General features: G+C 39.4%; 1 protein-coding gene across 2 annotated transcripts in view; it reads right to left on the minus strand.

Moving 5' to 3' along the window:
- Positions 1 to 25,505, minus strand: part of CWF19L2 (CWF19 like cell cycle control factor 2) — a 346,427-nt gene that overhangs the window by 203,640 nt on the left and 117,282 nt on the right. For both annotated transcript variants that reach the window (XM_030200257.1, XM_030200256.1), the window contains exons 10-11: positions 20,863 to 20,959; positions 15,554 to 15,652 (exon numbers count right to left, since the gene is read on the minus strand). In XM_030200257.1, coding sequence (XP_030056117.1) covers positions 15,554 to 15,652; positions 20,863 to 20,959 — 196 coding nt within the window. The remainder of the gene's footprint in view (positions 1 to 15,553; positions 15,653 to 20,862; positions 20,960 to 25,505) is intronic.

The raw sequence follows: 25,505 nt of genomic DNA on the forward strand, positions 1-25,505 counted from the left end.
CCAAAGGTCTCCACATTTGTTGGTGTGCTAGTATAGCACTTCTGCCCTGTTTCCTAGTTGGTGTGCTTGTTTAGCACTTCTGTCTTGTTTCCTAGTTTGTGTGCCTGTGTGGCACTTCTGCCTTGGTTCTTATCTGTCTGTCTGTGTGCTAGGGTTAGCACTTCTGCCTGAGTTCTTCTGTTTGTCTGTGTGTTGGATTAGCACTCCTGCCTGAGTTCTACTGTGTCTTTGTGCTAAGGTTAGCACTTCTGCATGAGTTCTTCTGTGTCTTTGTGCTAAGGTTAGCACTTCTGCCTTAGTTCTTCTGTGTCTTTGTGCTAAGGTTAGCACTTCTGCCTTAGTTCTTCAGATTGTCTGTGTGCTAGTGTTAGCACTTCTACCTTGGTTTGCTTGTTTGTTCTGTTGAGTGTTTGTATGGCCATGTGGCACAGCCTTGTGCTCTGCCTAGTCTGTCCGCCTTGAGCTCCGCCTAGTCTGCCCAGCCTTGAGCTCTGCCTTATCTGCGCCTTAGTACAGCCTATGTGCTCTGTGCACTTCTGGTCTGTTACTGCCTGTGTGCTTATTGCACTTCTAGTCTGCTCCAGTCCTGGTTGTTCAGCCCAGTCCTGGTTAGAGGGTCTGCCTGCTGCTGCCATTCATTAGCAGCAGCCCAAGAGCTAACGTTGTTCCTGAGGCCATGACAGTTTGCTTAGAGCCTGGGACCATGACAAAATGAAGTTAAGCAGGAATGTACTTGTAACATGGTAACATAGTAGATGACAGCAGATAACGACCTGAACAGTCCATCCAGACTGCCTAATAATCACACTCATTATCAATTCATAATTAAACCAATGATGAATGTGATACAAAAATACTTGATCCTGGTCTTTCTCTGCCATTTTTGGGACATAGATCATTGAAGTCCACCCAACCTGTCCTTACGTTCCAACTGCTGGAGTTGCCATAGAAGCTGTTCCTTTCATCTTGCTGCACCATATGCCTGGATTAGACTTCCTGAGCCAGTACGTCAAGCCCCATCTCTGGCCATCTTCAAATCTAAGCTAAAAGCCCATTTTTTGATGTTGCTTTTAACTCCTAACCCTTACTCACTTGTTCTGTACCCAAGTTTCATCATTCCCACCTTAGTAATTCCCTTATCTCTAATTTGTCCTGTTAGTCTGTCCTAATTAGATTGCAAGCTCTGTCAAGCAGGGACTGTCTCTTTATGTCCAGTGCACAGCGCTGCATACATCTAGTAGCACTATAGAAATGATAAGTAGTAGTAGTAGTAGTGAAGCCCACTCCAGCCTATCCAAATCCAACTTATCATTTGTGGGATACAGGCCGTAGAAGCCTTCTAGGCAGTGTCCTTACATTCCAACAACTGGAGTTGCTGACCAAGCCCTCTCCACCTTACCCCAATCTGTCTTCCCTGGCACTAGCCTTATTCTTCACAGCCAGAGATGCTATCTAAGCACCACTCAACACATCAACACGCATGTAGTCATTTAAGTTGTTTTTTTTTACATACTGTCCATTTCCTAATTTGGGATCCTCTGCATTCATCCAATGTCTTTTTGAATTTCGTCACCATTTTTGTCTCCACCACCTCCCTTGGAAGGGCATTCCGAAGGATGTAAAATAAGACCAAGAATATTATAATGTCTCTGTATCGCTCCATGGTGTAACCACACTGTTAATATTGCGTTCAATTCTGTGCGCCATATCACAAAAAAGCTGTAGTGGAATTAGAAAAGATTCAAAAAAGAGTGACCAAAATGATAAAGGGAGTGGAACCCCTCCCATATGAGGAAAGGCTAAAGAGGTTAGGGCTCTTCAGCTTGGAAAAGAGAGAGCTGAGGGAGTATATGATTGAGGTCTACAAAATCCTGAGTAGTGTAGTTTTACTCTTTGAAATAGTGCAAAGACTAGGGGGAAATCACATGTAAATAATTTTAAAACAAATAGGAGGAAATATTTTTTCATTAAAAGAATAGTTAAGCTCTGGAACTCATTGCCAGAGGATGTAGTAACAATGGTTAGCACATTTGAGTTTAAAAAAGTTTTGGTCAAGTTCCTGGAGGAAAAATCCATAGTCTGTTATTAAGACGGACATGAGGGAAGCCACTGCTTGCTACGGGATTGGTAGGATGGAATGCTGCTACTAATTGGGTTTCTGCCAAGTACTTGTGACCTGAATTGGCCACTGTTGGAAGCAGGATACTGAACTATATGGACCACTGTTCTGACCCAGTATGGTTTATTCTTATGTTCTCTTGACTACCATCTTCATGAAAAAGAATTTCCTGACGTTACTCCTAAGTCTAACACTCTGCAACTTCAATTTATGTCCTCTAATTTTACCATTTCCCCGTCTCTGGAAAAGATTTATTTCTATATTAATACCTTTCAAGTATTTAAATGACTTTGCCCCTATCCCTAGTAGTATACAGGCCTTCTCAGCTATTGCTCTACTTAGGCAGAATCTACTCGGTAAGGAATTCTACGTAGCTTCAAACTTATTACAGTTTAGGTAAATGATTAAAACATGATTATTTATGTTAGCTTTTAACTGATGCTTAACAGAGCTTTAGTTTTTGTACTCAGTATAGGTTTTACCCGTTGATTATTTATGCTACATTGCACTGTTAGTATTAGTCTGACCTCAGAGCTGGGTTTTATTTTACTCAGTTCAGTGGTTTGAAATTATTGAAACTTCTTGTCTGATTATACTATTTTTTAGGTTAATGCATTTAGGGCTCTGTTTGCTAAGGTGCGCTAGCATTTTTAGCAAATGCTAAGCGCTAGCGACACCCATATATTATGGGTGTCTCTAGCGTTAGTACGCGCTAAAAATGCTAGAACGTATATAGTGCAGTTTAGTAAACAGGGCCCTTAGTATGTTAGCTTTTAAGTTTTCTTGAGTAGACTGTTGAACATTCCTTTTTCATTTACTTAGGTTTTTATTAATATTATAGTATATTAATATGTACTTTATTGCATTAATATTTTCTTCAGGGAACAATGTCTCTAAATGAATTAGATTTCTGCATACCATGACATTAATGAACCTCACTCCTAAGCCTAAGGGTATGTGGAATTTAATCTGAAGAGATCGATAGATAGATAGATAGATAGATAGATAGATAGATAGATAGATAGATAGATAGATAGATAGATAGATAGATAGATAGATAGATAGATAGATAGATAGATAGATAGATATAAATAAGAGAGAGAGTGAACCTATTGAAGGGCACTTGGAAATTTAAGAGCATAATTCCAAAACCTAAAGACTGCCTTCATAGTAGCCAATAGATGTATGAAATTTGCAGTGAAAGGAATTTATTCGAGTATGTGATACTCAGTGAAAAGCATTTTTTTATACTGACTAGAATTATTGAAAATAAAAACATTTATTTATCCAGAAAACAGCTTTTCGCACTTAACTGGTTTTGGAACTAAGCTCTTCAATTGTTTTTAATCAAGCCTGTGGCACCCAGCATGATGGGAAATACTTGTGTATCTACCACATTTTCTTGGTCTCTAACTGCATTTCTTGGTACTTGAGGATCTTCTCTCTTTTCTGTATAACATACAAAATAATCACTCGGCACTGACATTTCTATTATGCATTCTCATGTTTTTCTCCTTTACCGCTGTATCCAGTTTCCTTGTCTTGAGCATCTTATCAGTTCAAAATGGGAATGTAAATCTACCTTATGCTTATTTATAAATGAACAAATAGATAAAATGTTCTAGTCTTCAGAATAAATCTGTCAGTCCTTGCACACTGACACGTCTTGGAATTAGCAGAAAAATATTGTTAAAAATAAATTTTGGGAATCCAATTTAAGAGAGGCACCTTAAGTTTCATCTTTTTCCATTTTACCAACTCTCATGACATTTTATAAGTCACAGCTGAAGGATTTGCTTCATCAGCGTAAAATTAAGTTTTCCTGCATGAGATAAATGGTACTGTAGGGCTCAGACCACTGTCATAGGCATGACCTTGCCTGAGCTCATTTCTATCTGCTTCCTCCAGCACGAACACCAATTATCCCATGAAAGCCACCTGCACACATTTATAGTCACTTCCTATTCAGCCACTTGGATTTCTTTTTTTTTTTTTTTTTTTGTATTGTAAAAGAAGGGAAGTGACTATAAATGTGTGCAGGTGGCTTTCATGGGATAATTGGTGTTCGTGCTGGAGGAAGCAGATAGAAATGAGCTCAGGCAAGGTCATGCCTATGACAGTGGTCTGAGCCCTACAGTACCATTTATCTCATGCAGGAAATTATCTTTATAAAATATTAGTATAAGCAGCAAAGAAGGTCCCTTGAATGTAGGCACAATCACTTAGATCTACTTGAGAAGTCGTGTAAGTGAAGGTACATACTTCACACAAGTATTTCACAATCTGTACATGCTAACTCTGTCCACGTTCTGCCCAAACTCCAAACCTCTGCACACCCACAGCAAAGTATACACCATCATGTCATGGCATGTACTTTCACTATTAGGGGACTTACCAAAGAAAGGGGGTTTGTGCTTTGGGGGGGGGGGGGGGGGGCGCTTCTAGGACCAGCTTTTTAAAAATGTTGACAGCCCATTTAAGATTCAGCCAAGAAGCATCATCCACAGCTTGGTAGCCCAATGCGCCCAGGTAGTAAAATAACCCCAACGTTTTGCCAGCTATAACACTGCTTGACAACTATCCCCCTAAATGCCCTCCTTTCTGGTAAGCACTGGGGCTCAGCTACCAAATTAAGCACTGGGGAAGAGATGGAATTTAAAATACCTACCTGTTGCCTTAAGCATGCACACATGCTCAAGGCCCCACACCAGCCCAGTGCCATAACCATGTGGAGAGGTAAGAAGAGAGATCCAGTCATCATAGGGGGGAGGGGGGGGCAGGGTGGAGGAAAGAAATGATGCCTCCATTAATACCCCACCCTAGACTTCAGAAAACCCACTGTTTCTAATAATAGCCTTGACATTTATTAGTAACAATACGGTAAATCTGTTTATGCTAATATTCTATAAATGAAAGTAAATGCTACTTCCCTTTAAAGAATACGCTTGTATTATGTGTGCAATTATAAAATTAAACTTCCCCCTAATTTTAGAAAGTTGCGTGCCTAAATTTCCAACTAGCATGCAAAATTTGCACACATCACTTATAGAATAAGATTATTTGTGCGTTTAACTTGATAGATTAATTAGATGCTAACTGGCCTTAACCAAGCATGCAACTCCAATGGGGGCGTGCACCCAGGAGGCACATGGGCAAGTCAGGGGCATGTCATGCATGGGTTATAGAATATTACCATTTACATGCCATTTATGTCTACAGTTAAGCACGAGCACTTATACCAGCCATTTGACTGTTAGTATTCCATAACAGCAGTTCTACACACAACTGCAGTTGTAGAATTCATGCTCAGTGCACATCATCCCAGCACCTAACTTCAGACAATCTAAAGAGCATTATCCCCAATGTGGGTAACATTTGGAATGCACTATGTAAATCATGCTAGTAATATATTTCATTATACCACCCTATGCATCAATTTCAGCACTAGCCTCAGTGCACTTTTCATAGCACTTGTATGGTACACATTTCACAACTTCATTAAATTCATAGCAAATATAAATATGCTCCATAGTAAATGCATTCTATAAATCCTGGATCTCTTGACAAAGAACAACCCCTCACCCACTCCCCCATCCCTGCCCCATAAGTATTTCTCATCCTGATAAAACGTTTATAAGCTTTAACTTGGCCTAGGGAGTAGAACATGTCCAGGGAATAAAACATGATTCTGTGTATAAATTATTAATCCATTCATTCTAAAACAAAATTGTGCTGTAACTGTCTTCATCCAAGATTAAATATATCCTCACAAATAAGTAAGGATCAAAATATTATCTAACAATTCAAAACTAAAGTAATAAACTAACAAGGGTAATTCGGCTATATTTCTAATTGAATTAAAGGAGCTATAAGGCAAATGTAATAACTGTGCAAATGCATTATTTACAGCAATATGTCTTTAGAACAATTACTACGGAATCTAATTAGAAGGGATATTCATTTATTTATGTTTTATGCTTGCTTATGCTTTTACAAGGCAATATAAAATTGCTTAAAATATTAACCTATTTCTGTAGTCTCCTGCTGCCTCCTTTCTTTTCTGTGCTAATCTAGTTCAGTTCTATACATTTTTGGAATAGTTAGATATGTTCTATACATTTTTGGAATAGTTAGAAATGTTGTTTTTTAAACAATCTTCTTCATTGATACCATTCACATGTATGTGTTGTATTTATCAGTTTGACATCTACATGGGGTTACAGTCAGGATCTCAATTCTACGGTCATTGACACAGAATGTGCCTCTTGCCATTGAAACTTGTAATGCAGTGAAATGGCACAGTCGATTGACTCCTGCTCCGCTGCTGGCCAGCTGTCTTCTGTTGCAATGCTTACATATAGGCCCAGCATTGCTTCCTGCTCTGCCAATATCAACAATATCATCTACTCAAGGGCATGGATTTGATATACCACCTTTCTGAGGTGCAACCAGTGGTATGCTGGTAAATGTTTAACAATGGGCTCTCTCTCTTTAAAAAAAAAAAAAGGGCGGTATATATGTACACAACTTTATTAAACATTTTATTGGTACAAAGGTACTGTGTAGAAAACAATTTATAAATAATAATAAAACATACAATATTATTTTCTGAAAATTCCATATGGACAAGCAACCTCTCGAAACTCACCCCTGTGTGAGAAAAATCTGTCTAAAATATAGTTTGGTATTCTGAAATAAAATTGCATTAGAGATGAAAAGGTGCAGCCCTCATTTATCCTGAATTCTGGAAGCAAATTATTTTAATAAAGCTCTGAGAAAGAGCACAGCAAGGTACATGAGAGAGAGCACAGCAAGGTACAAGTGCAGGCCCAGCAGATGCTTAACCCTCCCCAGTCGTGAGACATAGAGTTATGATGTGGCTACAGTGCTGAATACATCCATTAGTGCTTTAGAAATAGTAAATCGTAGTAGCAATAGGTTGCCAGAATTCTCTACAGCAGTGGTTCTCAAGTTTTTTTCAGTCAGGACACACCTGATGGATAATGTTCGCATATGTAATACACTGCATACATGACCTTCATGGACCTTAGGTCTGATACAGTATGGCAGTTCCTATGGATTAAATGTAAACAGGTCCTTCATCCACAAATATCACAGGTGCAGATCATAACTAGTACATTTTATCCATAGAAGTTACTATAGAAAAACAAATTCTCATTCACATGTCATCCGAGTAATACTAAGAACATTTCAAAAAACAAAAAGCTTTATCCACACCAAAAAATTGATCGACAACCAAAATAAAACAGTGGATAGATACCAAATGTCTACTAGGAGAGGAAAAGGCCTCAGAAGTCTGTGGTAATACAGCACCCTACAGAAGGTCTGTGATACGCAAAATTTCATACAACTCCCTACAGACCATAATGCTATCATTGGCCAGAAAAACCTCTCCCTTTACTCCCTATTTTAACTTTTACTATAAATTATTCAATTAGATAACACATTTATCTTTATAAAAAAAGAACTGGGATACAGTTCAATCTCATCCATTATTTGAGAAACATAATCCAAGGATAGTGTCCTCTAGGGGTAAAAACCTAAAAGAATTACTAAATCCAGCAGATTTATCTGATAAGAAAGAGTGGTTGTGAAGAACAGCTGGGACATCACAAGTGTGGTAGTTGTAAAACCTGTGAGAATATGCTTGAGCGTCAAGAATTTGTGAATCCGTTGAACAGTGAACATTTTCAATTAAGGAGTAAGAATAACTGTTGTTTGGGTTATGTGGTTTATATTTTGGAATGTTTTGCCCTAGGATTTATGTGGGTTAGACAATCAGAAAACTGAACGTGAGAATGAATGAGCACTGCTTTTGTATTTTAGATCAACGATTGGGTGCACCTTTAGTTGCGCACTGTGTGTGTTATAAACATTTATTTGAACAGTTTAAATGTGGGGTGATTGAGAAGGTATGGCCCCATAAACGAAGTGGTGATACAGGAAGAAGACTGTTACAATGCGCACAGCGTTAGATTCACTGTGATCTCAGCAATAGCAGCGTAAATCTCTCCACTACTAGGCACATTGTGAAATACTACAAAACCTGGAAAGGTAGCTCAATATAGATGTAGCAAACTGAATTAGAACTAGCTCTAGCACTAATTCCTGTGATTCTAATAACATGAACCCAACTTAAGAATAGGCAGCGCTACAAATATTACACAGGACTCTAAAACACCAATACAACTATTACTGGTAAAACAGAAGAAGTGGGACTGCTACGAAGTTCTACACAGAAGATACTTGTAAACAGAATATCACACCTTGGTCACACATAAAACAAAGACAAACACTCACCAGTTCTCCAGGTCCGCAACCCACTGCACTAACCATTAGACCACTCCTGCATGCTTACAATTTAAATTTGAACCTGAGGCAATGGAGGTTTAAGTGGCTTGCTCAAGGTCACAAGAAGACGCAGTGGACTTTGAACCCTGCTTCCTTTGCCGCACTAACTACTAAGCTAGAAATCAGAATGGATTAGATGGAGAGGGAAAAAAGAGATAAGATTGAGCAGGAGAGAGCCAAAGAGAACACTGAGAATACCAAACAAACAGGAGCAGAGAAAGACTATGGTAGGGTATTCAAAAGAAAAGAGGCACATTTGGGATAGAGGACATCTATCCTAAAGAAATAAACGGAAAAAGAATGAATGACAATAACGAGGAAAAAAATAAAGAATGGAAATGGAGAACATAAACAAATAGAAAATAAAGATAGAAAAAGTTAACCAAATATATACACAGCAAAGACAAAGACTGCAAAATATGTTTCAAATAAATATTAAAAAAAAACATTTAACTGAACAATTTTCAATATAAAGATTAGATTTGTGCATTCTAATTCATGTAAAACTATAAACTAAGCTGTGTAAATTTGCCACCAAATACAAAACAACCTGAACAGGGCTCCACCCTGAACACAGTACTGACACCTTTTTATCTTGCCTGATAAAAATGTCCCCCAACACTACTGAAATCGGGAGCCAGTGCTTCAATGCAGCACTGTCACCGCCAAAAACAGGAGAGGAAGTAGGAGGCGGTCCTGTGGCTCACTAGTCAATCTTGCATTTAGAGGAGCAAATGTCAACACTATGGCGTCCTCAATATTTGTGGCCAGAACATCCTGATGCTGTGGCGATAAGTTCAGCTGTGCTATCAGCAGTTGTGACAGTTGGCACGTATTGCTAAGCCATGCGCCAGCTGTCACAGCCAGCCACATCCCTGCCCACTCCCACATTAGACAGTTAAAATGGAATTTTTAACGCAAGGGCTCCCTTTTTAGCACAGAAGACAGTAACACTCATCTATGCTACTGTCTTCTACACTGAAACTCCTGTATTAGCTGCTTAACACAGCTTAGTAACAAGGTCCCTTAATCTTTACAGGTTTTTATTTGTTTTGTTTGGAGAAAAGCAACTTTTTGCCTTCCCTGAACATTGCAAGCAAGCACCTTTCTCTTCTCTTGTGATCTGAGCTGGATCTATATCTAACCTCCCCCCTTCCTTTAGACAACAAAAGAAAAAGCCTCCAGTGATCTACATCAACTGGACCATCAAAAGACATCAGAACCAGAAACTGAAAAATAAAATAATAACTGCAGTGAGTTGAAATTTATGTCTTCAACTTATACTATCTTTAAGATTCTGATATCCTGCTAAAACCACCACTGCATTAAAATGTCCAGAGAACATACACACAAAAGTGCGAAATACAGTCATTTGATTTATAATTCTAGCAAACAGACATATCTTGTAAGAACTTATATGCTGGACTTTAATGAGTGATTTACCTTGTTTTCAAGATTAAAAAAAAAAAAAATATATATATATATATATATAAAATATTGACAGAGATTTTCCTCTCCTATGAATGAATAGCAACTGACTGACCAAGCTACCCTGGAGAATTTCAAGCTTCCAGGCTCTAAGTTTCAGTGAGTACTATTTGCATAATAAATACTATATTGTTAATTGCTGCCAAAGGCAAACTGGCTTTTTGTTATACTGCATACCTAGAGAGCTCTGTAAGCTCTTACTTCCTATAAACAACAATATGTTTTGAGCCAGTAAACCAAAGATCCTCATACAACCCAGTGTTCTGTGAAAAATAAAATTACAGCCTTCTCTATCCACCTAGACGACACAAACCCAAGAGACAAAACATCTAACTATACCCACATAACTACCTGCCTACCACCATCTTGCTACTCCTACAACTAACAGAACACTATTTGGAAACTTAGGCCTAGTAAATGCCAGATCAGCCAATAAAATGTTTTCTATGATTCATGATCTCATCAGTGAATACTGGGAATAACTGAGACCTGGCTGGATGAAAGCAGAAGAGTCCCATTGACCGAACTATGTACCACCATCAACCAGGACCAGGAAAGCAGAGTAGAGAAGCAGCATCCTGTTCCTAGATATAATCAAACTGTGCAGTGTTTTCCATCCACCACCTGCCTGAGTCAGAATGACTCCTAATCCAGTTACAAGATAAGGAGCCAATGTGGCTGCTTGTAGTCACAACAAAACATGGTCTGTGCAAGAACTCCTAGATTAGGTGACAGAGGTAACCCTGAACTTCCACAGGTTAGTGATCAAGGGGGACTTTAACCTACATACTGACATTTCAGACACTACTACTGCTGATTTCCTTGACACAGTGGCAGCTCTAGGATTTACTCATGTGATCAAATCTCCAGCCCATGAAAAGTACCATATGCTAGACTTAATGTTTTGCAAAGGAGTTGACATCTTTGAACACAAGGCAGGTCGCAGCAAGATAACACTCCTATTATGGCCAGATCATTCTCTAGTAAAAGTTTAAGATCTACCTTAAACAGAAGAGCCCAACCAAAGTTTGGAATAAATTCAAGACATAAGAAATCTGACTACTAAGTTTCCTAGAGGCCTTGTTTTTACCCTTATGTAGATGAGATGAATACATTGTTGACATCTGGAATGAACACTTAGCAATTGCCTTAGAAAAATGGCCCCACCACAGAAGGTTCTATCCTCTACATACAAATGCTCCCAGGGTTCTCACTAGTCTCACTAGAACTACAGGGTCCTTGAGCATCAAGGACCAAAACTTGAAAGAAAATGACAGAAATCTCACGTAGATGAAGACAGGCTCCAATATAAAAACACATGGCAACGTACCACCACGTCTTAACAATAGCCAAATAAAAAACTTTTCTTTCAACACACTGAACTGCAAATTTTGATAAGTAGACTCAACAAAGGAATGGACAAAAGAAAAACAAGAAAATCCCTGCCTGAACCCAAGCAAAACAGAGATTCTGTGGGTTCCTACCACAAGTGGATAGGTTCCTGACTTCAAATATACCAACTGGGAAGTCTGAACGTCCCATAAAATCATAGGTCAGGAATTTTTGGATACTTCTACTTATCATTTACTTTGATCCTTCAAATTCAACCAACGTTTTAATAAAGTTAAAAAATAATAGTAATGTTTCTATCACCTGTGACAACTACAAAATCTCTCTCCACATATTGAAAAGATAAGTTGGACCACACTGGCCTATGCCATGATATCATGACGAGACTACTGTAATATCCTGTACTTTAGTCAAACCAAAAAATGTTTGCATCAGTTCCAACAAATTCAAAATGCTGCAGCACAACTGAAAGAGGACTGCAAGCAATATGATGTAAAAATTACACTGACTACTAGTACCCTTAGAGGACCAAATTTAAAATTAAAAAAAATTTCAAGGTACTCAGACAAAATAGGTCAGAGTACCTAAAGAATAAGATAGCCCTCTACACATCTCTGAGGCCTCTAAAGTCTTCTCCTGGAATATCATTATCTGTTCTCTCCTCAAAAGAATTGCACAATGTGACACCCATCAGTGAGGCTACTCAGGAGTAGCCCCCACATTCTGGAATTCACTACCATAGAGGCTATGCCTAATAAGACTACCTCAACATCAGGAAGCAGGTGAAAGCCTTGCTCTTTCCCATGCCTTTAGTACATGTGGCAACTGACTATCCACTCACTCCACACCTGGACTATCTTGCTGCACACCCTGTTAGCTTAGAACAACTCGTCATATATTCAAATTGTACATAGAATTTACCTTCAGTTTAGCCACCCATCTATTTATTCTAATGACTTTCTACTACCCATCTTGTCCTGTCTATATATCTCAATTGCACTTGACCTCTCAGCTAACTATTAAAACGTTTCCTGTATTGCATGAACAGAATTAGCTTCATATCTACATTATTTGAATGTTCTGATACATACTTAATAAGGTGTTTCATTTATGCTGTTCTGAGATGGTATATCTGTGTTATCTGAATTTTCTTCCATGCTGCCTATTACAGTATCTCCCTGACAACAAATTCCAGAACTTAACTACGTGCTGCATGAAAAAGAAAAAAAAATTCTACAATTTCTTTTTCAATCTGCCGGTCATTAGTTTCATGGAGTGTCCTCTTGATTATGTATTGTTTGAAAGATTCAGTGCTTTTTTTGTAGAAAAAAAGGTGCCGGTACTCATTGTGGGTGGAGTCACCACATATGACTCCACCCCTATTATAGCCACACCCACATTTGCCACACCCCTTATACCAGCCATAGCGCATATAAACAGACATAATTGAAAATATTATACTAGTATAGGAGAAAAAAATCATATGATTTTTTTTCATTATAAATAATTTCTGTAAGCTGTTACAGCTCCAGTATACCCAGTTCAAAATAAGACAGCAGATGTAAATTCTCAAATTGGACATATTCCAGACACAAATGAAAATAAAATGATTTTTTCTACCTTTGTTGTCTGGTGACTTTGTTTTTCTGATCATGATGGCTCAGTATCTGATTCTCTTGCTATCTGTCCTCTTAACTCAGTTTTCAGGGCTTCCTTTCCATTTATTTCTTTACTTTCCTCCTTTCTTCTTCATTTCTTGCCCTACATCCGTAAATAAAAGCTGGGTCTTCCGCAGACTTGACTGTCCAGTGGATCCCGCTTCTCCCTATTTTCTACATCCATGTGCAGTTTTTCTCCTCTCTTCCTTTTCCCTCATCTCACCTCCTTCCTCACTCTTCCCTCGCCTCCATCCATGTCCAGCATTTCTTCTCTCTCCCTTCCCTCTCCTCCATCCATCCATCCATGTCTAGCAGCCCTCCTCTCCCCTGCCCTCTATCCACCCATGTCCAGCGATCCCCCCATGTTCAGCGATTCTCTCTTCCCCCTGCCATCCACCCATGTCCAGCGACCCTCCTGTCCCCCGTGCCCTCCCCTGCCATCCACCCATGTCCAGCAAACCCCCCCGTCCCCCCTGCCAGCCACCCATGTCCAGCAACCCCCCGTCCACCCTGCCATCCACCCATGTCCAGCGATTCTCTCTTCCCCCTGCCATCCACCCATGTCCAGCGACCCTCCTGTCCCTCCTGTCCCCCCTGCCCTCCCCTGCCATCCACCCATGTCCAGCAACCCCCTCTGTCCCCCCTGCCCTCTAATCATATCCAGCGACTATCCTCGTTTCCCTGCTCCCCCTCCCTCCAGCCACGGTGAGCCACCCATACCCATCTGAGCCCCCCTCCCCGACCCAGTCCCCACCTGCCTACCAGCTCCGTGCCGACGACCCTCTTCTCCTGCCACCCGGCACCGTGATGACCCAGCCTTTAAAAGAATTTACGAAGCGGCGGAGCGGTGCCTCGCGTCTGCCTGTAAAAGAAGAAAAATCGCCTCGTCGGCTGGCCTTCCCTCACTCTGTCCTTCTGACGTAACTTCCTATTTTCGCAAGGGCGAAACACAGCAAGGGAAGGCCGGCCGACGAGGTGATTTTTCTTCTTTTACAGGCAGATGCGAGGCACTGCTCCGCCGCTTCGTAGATTTTTTTAAAGGCTGGGTCATCACGGTGCCGGGTGGCAGGAGAAGAGGGTAGTCAGCACGGAGCTGGTAGGCAGGTGGAGGGGACCTACAAAAAAGGTGCCAGTACACTGTACCGGCACAAAAAAAGCACTGGAAATATTAAACAACCATTCCACCCCACTCATAATTTTATAAAGTTCAATCATATTTTATTTTTTTATTTTTGTTACATTTGTACCCCGCACTTTCCCACTCATGGCAGGCTCAATGTGGCTTACATATTGTATACAGGTACTTATTTGTACCTGGGGCAATTGAGGGTTAAGTGACTTGCCCAGAGTCACAAGGAGCATCCTCTTTTCAGTCCAATCTGAAAAGCTCTACCCTATTTAGCCTATCATTTTTGTAATCCTCCTCCAAATATTTTCTAGTTATTATAGTTCACCAGTCCCATCTGCTCTCAAGCATTGTGAAAAATAGGCGGCTATAACATTTAAACAAGATGCTTATTTTGTGGTGTTGGGGTGATCATTTTTAGTAAAATTCTCACAATAAATATGCTTAATTCTCCCATATATTCTTAAACCTAAACAAAACTGTAAGCAGAGAATTTAGAATTCAAATAACATATTGAAGCTAATGCCTAGAAATAAATGCAAGAGTTGGTGACCCAGTGTCTAGGATAATGGAAAAGGAGTCAGGAGAACTGGGTTCAATCCTGCTATTAGTATAAGGCTGCCAACTGGATCCAGATTGGCAGTACAGGGTTGATCCAGTCCTGGGTTTACCAGTGCATGCTGGGACTTATAGTCTTGCTTTTCTTAGGGAATGAAATGGGGAAATCAGAACTATAAGTCCCTGTATGCAATGGGCAAAACCAGGACTGGATCAACCCCTGTCCTGCGAATCTGGATCCAATTGGCAGCCTTATACTAGTACCACTCATGACCTCTGGCAAGCATTTGCAGAAAGAATTAACCTAGTGGTTAGGGAAAGGGACCGAGGGGAAATTAAGAGTTCAAATCCTGCTTCTCTCACTGAAACTCTTTTTGACTTTGGGCAAGTCACTTGATTTCCCATTGCCTCAGTCAAGTACCCATGTAGACTGCAAGCTCTTTGGAATAAATAAATAAATAGAAAAACTTATACTGAAATACTTAACAGTATTGTGAGGCACTGCACATGGCCAATTGCACTACAAAAATGTAAGTTTTTTATTTTTGAAATACAAACGAGTAGGAAACAGCTCAAACATTTTCAGTGTACGGAAGAAGCCTGGGGGACTTTCTTCTCCTACTGAAGTACACCATTCATATGAAAGTGAGATTTTTGTGCCATCTGAAAAACCATGCTATAGAAAGTTTTATCATTTGACAGGAAATGTCCATTAGTCATTGCAGTTAATCTTTGAACTTCGTCTAAATCAAGATTTACATTACTAATATATTTTCAACATCAGTGGCAAATCTCATCAAGTCTTTAATTAAGAGAAAATGTCCTGCTAAAGACTACTATTGCAAAACTATTGCCAAACTTGAAGTTTACTTTGCTTCTTACCTCAGTTTCTGTTTTCTTTGTCAAGAGAGGAATCTGTGTCTGTCTCTCCCTTTGCTGGCGTGCTTTCTCTAGCTGTTCCTTAAGGTTTGATGCCAAATCCTTAAAAAAAAATTAAAATTCATAAATATTTGGGAGAATACAGAGATGACAACTGTTAAAAGAAGAAAAAAAAAGCAGAGCACTCTTACATTAGTGACTGTCCTTGCATGAGGAATGGTTTTGACATCAGCTTTTCTTTCATGGATCCCATAATAGCAAGTCTTCACAAAATGTCCATGCAAAACCTGTACAGTAAAGGCTGGGGGAATGCCCAGCATCTGCCCCATGCAGTTATTGCAAAGTAAAGACATTTATCCCCAGATTCTATAAATGGTGCCCATATTTGGGCGCACTGCCGAAATGTGTGTGCTAATTGGCTCTTAGCCATCAACAATTGGGTGTCATCAACCAATTATTGATGTTAATTAGCACTCATTAAGCTTTGCACACGCATCTGGCTGTGTACAATTCTATAAGGCAGAGCGCCTAACTCTCATACCATGTATCCCAAAAAGGAGAGTGGCCATGAGCAGGTCAGAGACATATTGAAAACATATGCATGTAGTTGTAGAATACTGGGTAAGCGCGCATAACTTGGGCACCAGCATTTACACCAGATTTCAGCAGGCGTTAAGTCTAGCACCCAAATTTAAGCATGTGAATCAGCACATGTCCTTTACAGAATAGTGCTTAGTGCTGATTTTTTTATTTTGGCGCCCATTCTTGTGCACTATTGATAGAATTCTCCCCTTACTGCACATTAAGTACACTGCCAATAGCTTGACTGCATCCATGCTATCAGCAATGCACTAAGGGGCCCCTGCAGCTAAAAAGAACACACGTGCCCTCCCCTTCCTTTAGTGTCCCCTAGGCTTTGTACATTTGGAATGAGTAAAAAAATCGATTTACTTCTACTTGTTCTACACCACTAAGGATTTTGTAGACCTCAATCATATCTCCCCTCATCCGTCTCTTTTCCAAGCTGAAGAGCCCTAACCTCTTTCGCCTTTCCTCATACGAGAGGAATTCCAACCCCTTTAACATTTTGTCACTCTTCCTTGAACCTTTTCTAATTCTGCTATATCTTTTTTGAGTTACGGCGACCAGAACTGAACACAATACTCAAAATGTGGTCGCACCATGGAGCGACACAAAGGCATTATAGTATTTTCGGTCTTATCATCCCTTTACTAATAATTTCTAGCAACCTGTTTGCTTTTTTGGCTGCCGCTGCACACTAAGCAGAAAATTTCAGCGTACAATCTGCAAATACACCTAGATCTTTTCTTGAGTGCTGACTAAGGTGGGCCCTAGCATCAGGTAACTATGATTCGGATTATTCTCTCCAGTATGTATCACCTTGCATTTGTCCACATTCAATTTCATCTGCCTTTTGGATGCCCAGTCTTCCAATTTCCTAAGGTCTTCTTGCAATATGCCACAGTCCACACTGGTTTTAACAACCTTGAATAGTTTTGTATCATCTGCAAATTTAATCACCTCATTAATCATTCAGATTTCCATATCATTTATAAATATGTTAAATAGCACTGGTCCCAATACAGATCCCTGTTACACTCCACTGTTCACCCTCCTCCATTGAGAGAAATAATCATTTAACCCTACCTTCTGTTTTCTGTCCAATATCCAATTCCTAATCCACACCAGAACCTTGCCTGCTATCCCATGACCAATTTTCTCAGGAGTCTCTCATGAGGAACTTTATCAAAAGCTTTCTGAAAATCTAGATATACTACATCAACTGGATCACCTTTATCCACATGTTTATTCACACACCTTTAAAGAAATTAAGCAAATTCGTGAGGCAAGACTTCCCTTGACTGAACCCATGCTGACTCTGTCCCACTAAACCATGTTTGTCTATGTGTTCTATAATTTTATTCTTTATAATAGTTTCTATTATTTTGCTCAGCGCCAACATCAGATCACTCCTAGAAACAATTTTAAAAAATCAGCGTCACACTGGGCACAACCCTCCAATCTTCACGTACTACAAACGATTTTAATGACAAGTTACATATTACTAACAACAGATCAGCAATTTCATGCTCAAGTTCCTTGAGTACCCTTGGATGTATGCCATCCAGTCTAGGTGATTTACTACTCTTTAATTTGTCAATTTGGCTCAGTACATCTTCCAGGTTAACCGAGATTTCTTTCAGTTTATCATTTATTCCTTTTATATACCGTTTCTTTTTGCAATTACAAAACAGAACGGTTTACATTAAAAATTACATGTCATAACCAAACAAATAGGAACTCCAGTCAATAATAGGAAAGCACAGCAAACCAAAAAATAAGAACATAACTAATAAAACACAGTTATCTAAATTAAATACAAATTAAATACAGTTTAACCTGGATTTTAACACCTACCCTACTCTTATAGATTCTGTTTGATATGATTGGTAAAAAGAAAAGTCTTCAGCAGTTTTCGAAAATGAGTGTAGGATTTCTCCAATCTAATCTCTTTTGGAAGTCCGTTCCAAAGAGTAGGAGACAGAAAGAATGCCGATGCACGCGTGGATTCCCATCGAGCCTTAGTAGGCGAAGGAATGACTAGCCTATTGTCTGTTAGTGATCTGAGAGTCCGTGCAGGAGAATAAGGAATTGTCAGGTTAGATAAATAGCTAGGATTAAGTAGATGAAATGCCTTATTTGTTAAGACAAGCACTTTAAATTTGACTCTTGTTTCAATCGGAAGCCAATGCAGTTGATATAATAAAGGTGTTATTCTGTCATCTCTCCGTGCCCTACAGATCATACGTGCTGCTGTATTTTGAATTCCTCTGCATCATCATCTTTGAAAACCATTTCCGGTACAAGCAGATCTCTTACATCTTCTTCCGTAAAGTACATAAGTAATGCCACACTGAGAAAAGACCAAGGGTCCATCGAGCCCAGCATCCCGTCCACGACAGCAGCCAATCCAGGCCAAGGGCACCTGGCAAGTTTCCCAAACGTACAAACATTCTATACATGTTATTCCTGGAATTGTGGATTTTTCCCCAAGTCCATTTAGTAGTGGTTTATGGACTTGTCCTTTAGGAAACCATCTAACCCCTTTTTAAACTCTGCTAAGCTAACCGCCTTCACCACATTCTCCGGAAACGAATTCCAGAGTTTAATTACGCTTTGGGTGAAGAAACATTTTCTCCGATTTGTTTTTTTTTTTTTTTTTTTATTTATTAGATTTCAATTTTACAAGCATACCAACTTGTTTAAGAAAAATTGGAAATTGAAGATTACATTAATTCATGAAAATCTATTATCATCATAAACATTCCTCAAACCAATATAAGTCCACATATAGGGAGTTCAAAAATGCAACAAAGTTGAAGCAACAAAATACAAAATTAAAATATTAAGAGAGCAAGTGGATGCATATTGACCGTCATTATATATTACTGAACATTATCAATAGCTGGAGATACTATTCCAGCTGTCTTTTTAGATGTTATAAAGGTCTCAAGTTGAGTGGGATCAAAAAACGCAAACTTTTCGGATCGGTAGGAGACTAAACATTGGCAGGGAAATTTCAGGAAAAAAGTTGCTCCCAGATTAAGCACTTCTTGTTTCTTCTGTAAGAATGTTTTCCGCTGCAGCTGTGTTTCCCTTGATACATCAGGAAAGATGGCCAACACTATTCCATTTGAGTCAGAGATAGAGAAGGAACCCAGGACTGAAATATTAGATATCATCCAATTCTTTAACCTCCCCCCACCCACCCCCAAAGGATGATGCAAGTGACCATTCACAAGATCCTGTCGGATGTTCAGATGAGAATATAGGTAGTCCCTTCGCCGCTGAGAATCCTATTAACAAGAAGGCAGATTCGATGTTCAGAGTCCAGAAGCAGAAAGCTCCTGGCAAGAAGCAGCAACTTCCTTGCCACTTGGTGGTGGCTGAATCTGCTCTCAAGAGAACTAGAAGTTCCCAGTCCCATTCCTTAATGTTTCTAACACCATTCTTCTCCTGTGCCATTTTGCTTCACAAAGGTGGATCTGGTTTCACCCACTTAATCCCAGAGCAAAAGCTAATTCTATCTTGTTCTGTTTGTGAGTAGACATACACAAAGGTTTGTTGAGTAAATCTCACTGCCAAGCACCAAAAATATGGCATTAATAGACCACTGTTGTGGAGCTCTCCTCTCGCATGTCCATTCACTTGCTGCACTTAAGCTACTCCTCCCCCCCCCCACCCCGGCAAAATAAATTTTAAAATTGACCTAAAATTTGGCTAGGAAGCTAAGAGGAAAAGATGAGGTCCCACAAAATGACAAAATTACCTGCAAAAACTATTTTATATAAATGAAAAAAAAAAAAACATATTTAGACCATGGCAGGAAGAAGGTCATCTGGCTCTATGGAAAAAAGGTCCCACATGACAACACAATGCATGAAGTGCAGCACATATGCTATGAGTCAGCTAAAAGTATCTAGAAATTTAAACTGTGAAGGCTTTGTTCTATGTGGGCTCCAGCAGATGGCATCACCCAGATGTGAATTTACTACCCCGCTTGTTCTCAAAGAAATAAAGATATCTTCCCTCAAACTTCCAACTCTTAAGTAAACATCACATATAAAAATACAAGAAGCTATATTGCCATATCACATGGATAATTATTCAGTTCCACTGCAGAAGCTCTTAATGCATTTTGAAATGCACCAGAGGCTGACATGACCATATGCTTTCCATACATCTTCTCCTTCCCCACTGGTGGCCTAAGTTCTGCAGACTTATTCTGAGAGAGAGAATTTGTGAACTCTTCGATCTAACACAAAGTGTTTTACACATATCAGCCCATGAAAAGCTGGTAACAAAGCATGGTGAAATATTTTCCTCCCAATGAAACCCAGTGTCCTACCTTCCCTCCCATTAAAGGAACAAACGTAAGAAGGGCAGGTACTCCAATCTTTTCAGCACCATGCACCAGCCAGGATTTCAGATTAATTGATGTGAATGCAAATGTAACTGTACTTGTAACCCCTATATACAAATTTATTTGATAATGAATGCAATGAAATGTGATTAGTTTGCAATATTCGAAGAAACATGACTGTGTAGTCCTACTCTGAGATGTGTGTTTCTAAAGCAAATTTATTCAAGAAATGTAATTAACTACAATTATCTTCTTAGAAGATGAAATGGTGTCTCACAACACAGACCTATTTCTTTACACAGAAGCAGAATGATTTCTAATATATCTGACAGTTGAGGTAAATTAGAACAATCCTCGAGAACCTTACCATGTTTCCCATCAATTCTGCCTTGACAATCTTAGCTCCCAGTTTGTTCATCTCTTCTTCACTAAGGATTTGGGTAGGCTCATCATCTGACTCATGTCTGGTTGAAACAGCAACAACAAAACAAAAACACACACGTCAGAAAAATAAACAGCTTATGCCAATCTTAATCACAGCTACAACTTTAGACATTAACTCCTAAAAATGAATGTGTTGCATAACACACTGCACACTTAAATTGCAACTATATTTTACAGCACATTCCATCACATTTATAAGCTACACTAAGGTTTGGCACTTACTGCATAGTACTTGCCAAAATTAATGCTCAGTAACTTCAAAACCTCTGTGTTAAATGATGTACCTAGCATTTTGCCACACAATGAAAATGTTATGCATTAAAGCAATGTAGTTATCTACACCTCATGAGATGGCATTTACTGCTTAGCCTTTTTCTATTCCACACCCCCTTCCGTGTTAGCTGCATAATGCAGGAATTAAAAAAAAGAAAGCACCAAGAGCCTTCAAATCCGAAGCAGGTCCTTTAATCAGTTGATGTTGTACATCATTAACCTGACACAGGCTGTGTTTCAGCACTCAAAGCCTGCATGAGGGGTCATACAATATTAAAGTTCCAAAATGAGATAGCCCCACATAGGGCTTCTAGGAATGATGAGTGACCTGTAAAAGAGTCAGTCTTCCAGCAATCCACAGAGAACAGATTGCTGGACAATTAGCTCTTTTTTAACAGGTCACTCATCATTACTAGAAGCCCTATGTGGGGCTGAGTGACCTGTTAAAGAGTTATTCGTTCAGCAACCCGTTCTCCGTGGATTGCTGGAAGATTGACTCTTTAACAGGTCACTCATCATTACTAGAAGCCCTATGTGGGGCTCTCCCATTTTGGAACTTTTTATGTTGTATGACTCCTGATGCAGGCATTGAGTGCCGAAACACGGCCTGTGTCAGGTTAATGATGTATATCATCAATTGATTAAATTACATGTTCAGGATTTGAAGGTTCTTGATGCTTCTTTTTTTTTTGTATTGTGTTTCGAATCCCTCTCTGTACTGCTAATGCAGGAATTATAACATGCTTATATGCTGTATTAACTTTAGCTGTTTAACATGGGAATTACCACACACTAACAGCTAATGCATCTTAGTAAACAAGTCCTACTATGGTTTTTTTTTCACTTGTTCTTTTTGTGAACCATATAATATAAACACTCACACACATAAACCCAAGATATATCCCAGGGAGGGAATTCGCAAGCCTCACTGGAATTCCTCAAATTAGGGGTGACAGCGAGTATCCTCCATCAAGGTTCAATGGTCAGTGAGGAGATCTCCCAGGTACTTATTTGCCCTTTACTCCAACTTTTTCATATCTTGCCCATAATTACAATGTGACATGGTGTGGGAGACTGAGGAGACTATCCTCTTTTACAGCCTATGGCAAAATGTGAATTCATGTTGGATGATAGTCTCCGGGATTGCTTCAAATTATTATTTTTTTTTTTTTACAGTTCAAGAGGAATACAGTTATTTAATATTTTGAAGAATTTGAAAAGATCATGCATAATCACCAGCTCTAGAAAGCCCTCCAGCAAGTGTCTGTACAGACTTGCTGGAGGATTTTCTAGAGCTGGTGTTATACATATTCCCCTAATGTTGTGATTGCAAAACAGGAGCCCTTGTCGGGAATTTGCTTGAGTTGGTGAAGATACCTTCAGCATTTATCATATATATTTTTCACTGAATACCCTCAGCCAAGAACGGCTAGAATTCTAACCTAAGTATAAATGTAATACACTATTAAGCTTGACTAGGAAACTTTGGGGTTAATTTTGTGAGAGTTGTACATTGCTTTGCTTTTTTTTTTTTTTTTGAGGGGGGGAGGAGTTTTTGACCAGTGATGGTGATTTTTCTTTTTTGTGGTTTGTTCCCCTAATCTATAGGTCCTTTTCTCCAAAACTGACAAAAATAAAACATATATATACATATTCTTTTGATAAATTCAGATTGGGTTTCTTTCTATTGAGTATTATTTATCCCTCCTGTGCCCAAGGTTGATTTGTGCATATAACACAATAAGGACCCAACTATAGTACTAATACTATGTAGTTTTTTTTTTTTTACAGTGCAGTCAACTTTCAAAACTTTTGAGAACTATTTTGTTTGATATGTGATAGAATTCATAAATGTAAAATAATGCCCAATCCAAAAGCACTAAACTAAATTTGTCCAATGTTTAATCACAGTAGTCGATGTTTAGGCAAAACACTGGCCACCAGATATTCAGCATCCGATAGCTAAACCAGATTGTTAGGACATTCATTTTGCTGTTCTAACTTTATCCAGTTAGCTATCCAGCTAATGGTCTGAATAAGGCCACTAACTGGATAACCTCTGGCTCCATCCAAGCTCCTCCAGCATATCACCCTGGCACTCTCCAGATAGTGCCAAGCTGGTCATAGAAAATATTCATAGAATATACCATACTGATATATATGGAAGGATCCCCACATTTATAAAGTAGGTCTTATAAATTTGATTCATAGAAAATATTCAGCAGCACTATCCCTCTCACCAGCATTTATCCAGTTAGCAGCACTTGCTAATCTGAGAAGTGCTTTTGAAAATCTATCCCAATGTTTTTACAGGACAAAGTAAAAAAAAAAAAAGTATACTTCTAAATATACTATGGAACTAGTCCTCCTAAATACAGGAGAGTTAGTCACTAATGCATGACAGCACTGAGGAAAATAAAATAAAAATCACATTAGCAACTCACTTAACAATACAATGGATGACGAGACTAGGCAAAAAGCTATAAAAAAACATAAGAAAGCTGACAAAAAAATAACTGGAAAGCAATGAGTACAAATGCATGCAGTCTAAATAACAAAGGGGTCTTTTTTTACTAAGCTGCAGTAAAAAGTGGCCTTAGTGCACCCTTACTCAGGTTTTTCCAATGTGCTAAGGCCATTTTTACCCCAATGTGATAAGGCAGTGGCCGAAACCAGAAGGATGCTGGATTGTACAGAGAGGGACATAGTAACATAGTAGATGACGGCAGAAAAAGACCTGCACGGTCCATCCAGTCTGCCCACGATAAACTCATATGTGTATACCTTACCTTGATTTGTACCTGTCTTTTTCAGGGCACAGACCGTATAAGTCTGTCCAGCAGTATTTCCCACCTCCCAACCACCAGTCCCGCCTCCCATCACCGGCTCTGGCACAGACCCCGTATAAGTCTGCCCTCCCCTATCCTAGCCTCTCAACCACCAACCCCTCTTCCCCCCGCCACCCAATTTCAGCTAAGCTTCTGTGGATCCATTCCTTCTGCACAGGATTCCTTTATGCCTATCCCACGCATGTTTGAATTCTGTTACCGTTTTCATCTCCACCACCTCCCGCGGGAGGGCATTCCAAGCGTTCACCACCCTCTCTGTGAAGAAATACTTCCTGACATCTTTCCTGAGTCTGCCCCCCTTCAATCTCATTTCCTGTCCTCTCGTTCTACCGCCTTCCCATCTCCGGAAAAGATTTGTTTGCGGATTAATACCTTTCAAATATTTGAACGTCTGTATCATATCACCCCTGTTCCTCCTTTCCTCCAGAGTATACATGTTCAGGTCAGCAAGTCTCTATTCATAAGTCTTGGAACGCAACTCCCATACCATCCTCGTAGCTTTTCTTTGCACCGCTTCCATTTTTTTAACATCCTTCGCAAGGTACGGCCTCCAAAACTGAACACAATTTTGGAGGCCGTACCTTGCAAAGGATGTTAACCAGCAGAAAGGAGGAGGAGATTAGTCCCTTGTAAAGGTTATTGGTGAGGCCTCACTTGGAGTACCGTATTCAGTTTTGCAGGCCATATCTCACTAAGAATACAAAATGACAAAGAGGTTCAGAGGAAAGCAGCCACGGGGTCTGCGCCAGAAGACATATGAGAAAAGAACAGAAGACCTGAATATGACAGGAGGGAAAGAAGAGATATGATACAGAGATTTAAATATATGGAATGTATTACTAAAGAAATGAACCTTTTCCAAAGACAGGAAAACTGTAAAACACAGAACGTGAAATAAAGCTGGAAAGTTTAAAAACAATATCAGGACAAGTTGTTTCATTGAAAAGGTGTGGTATACTTGGAATGCCCATCCAATGGAGGTGGGAGGGACAAAAACAGTGATGGAACTCACAAGGTAATGGGTCAAACACAGAAGATCTCTATATAGCAAGGGGATGGAATCAATGTATAGAGAATTTCTGCTCAAAGAAAAAATATAAATGATTTTCACACTTTGAAAAAAACATACAGGGGAATAACCTGCACAGAGCAGCAGTTACAATGTTAACCACCATATTGGGCACACCAGATGGGCCATGCTGGCTTTTATCTGCCATCAATTTACAACGGCTATATCTAATCATCATACAATTTGATCCTAATTTGTATACAAAGTTACTTACATTAGATATGTGAAGGATGTCCTTTTCAACCCTCAAAATCTGCTCTCTACTATAAAAAAAGATTGAGGCAAGTGTCGTCATTGTCACCAGCCATCATATCTGCTTGGCAATACTGCCTAGAATATACACAATATATCAGCTGCAGGAAGACAATACAATGA

Source organism: Microcaecilia unicolor, chromosome 4, assembly GCF_901765095.1.
Source record: "Microcaecilia unicolor chromosome 4, aMicUni1.1, whole genome shotgun sequence".
Lineage (NCBI taxonomy): Eukaryota > Metazoa > Chordata > Amphibia > Gymnophiona > Siphonopidae > Microcaecilia > Microcaecilia unicolor.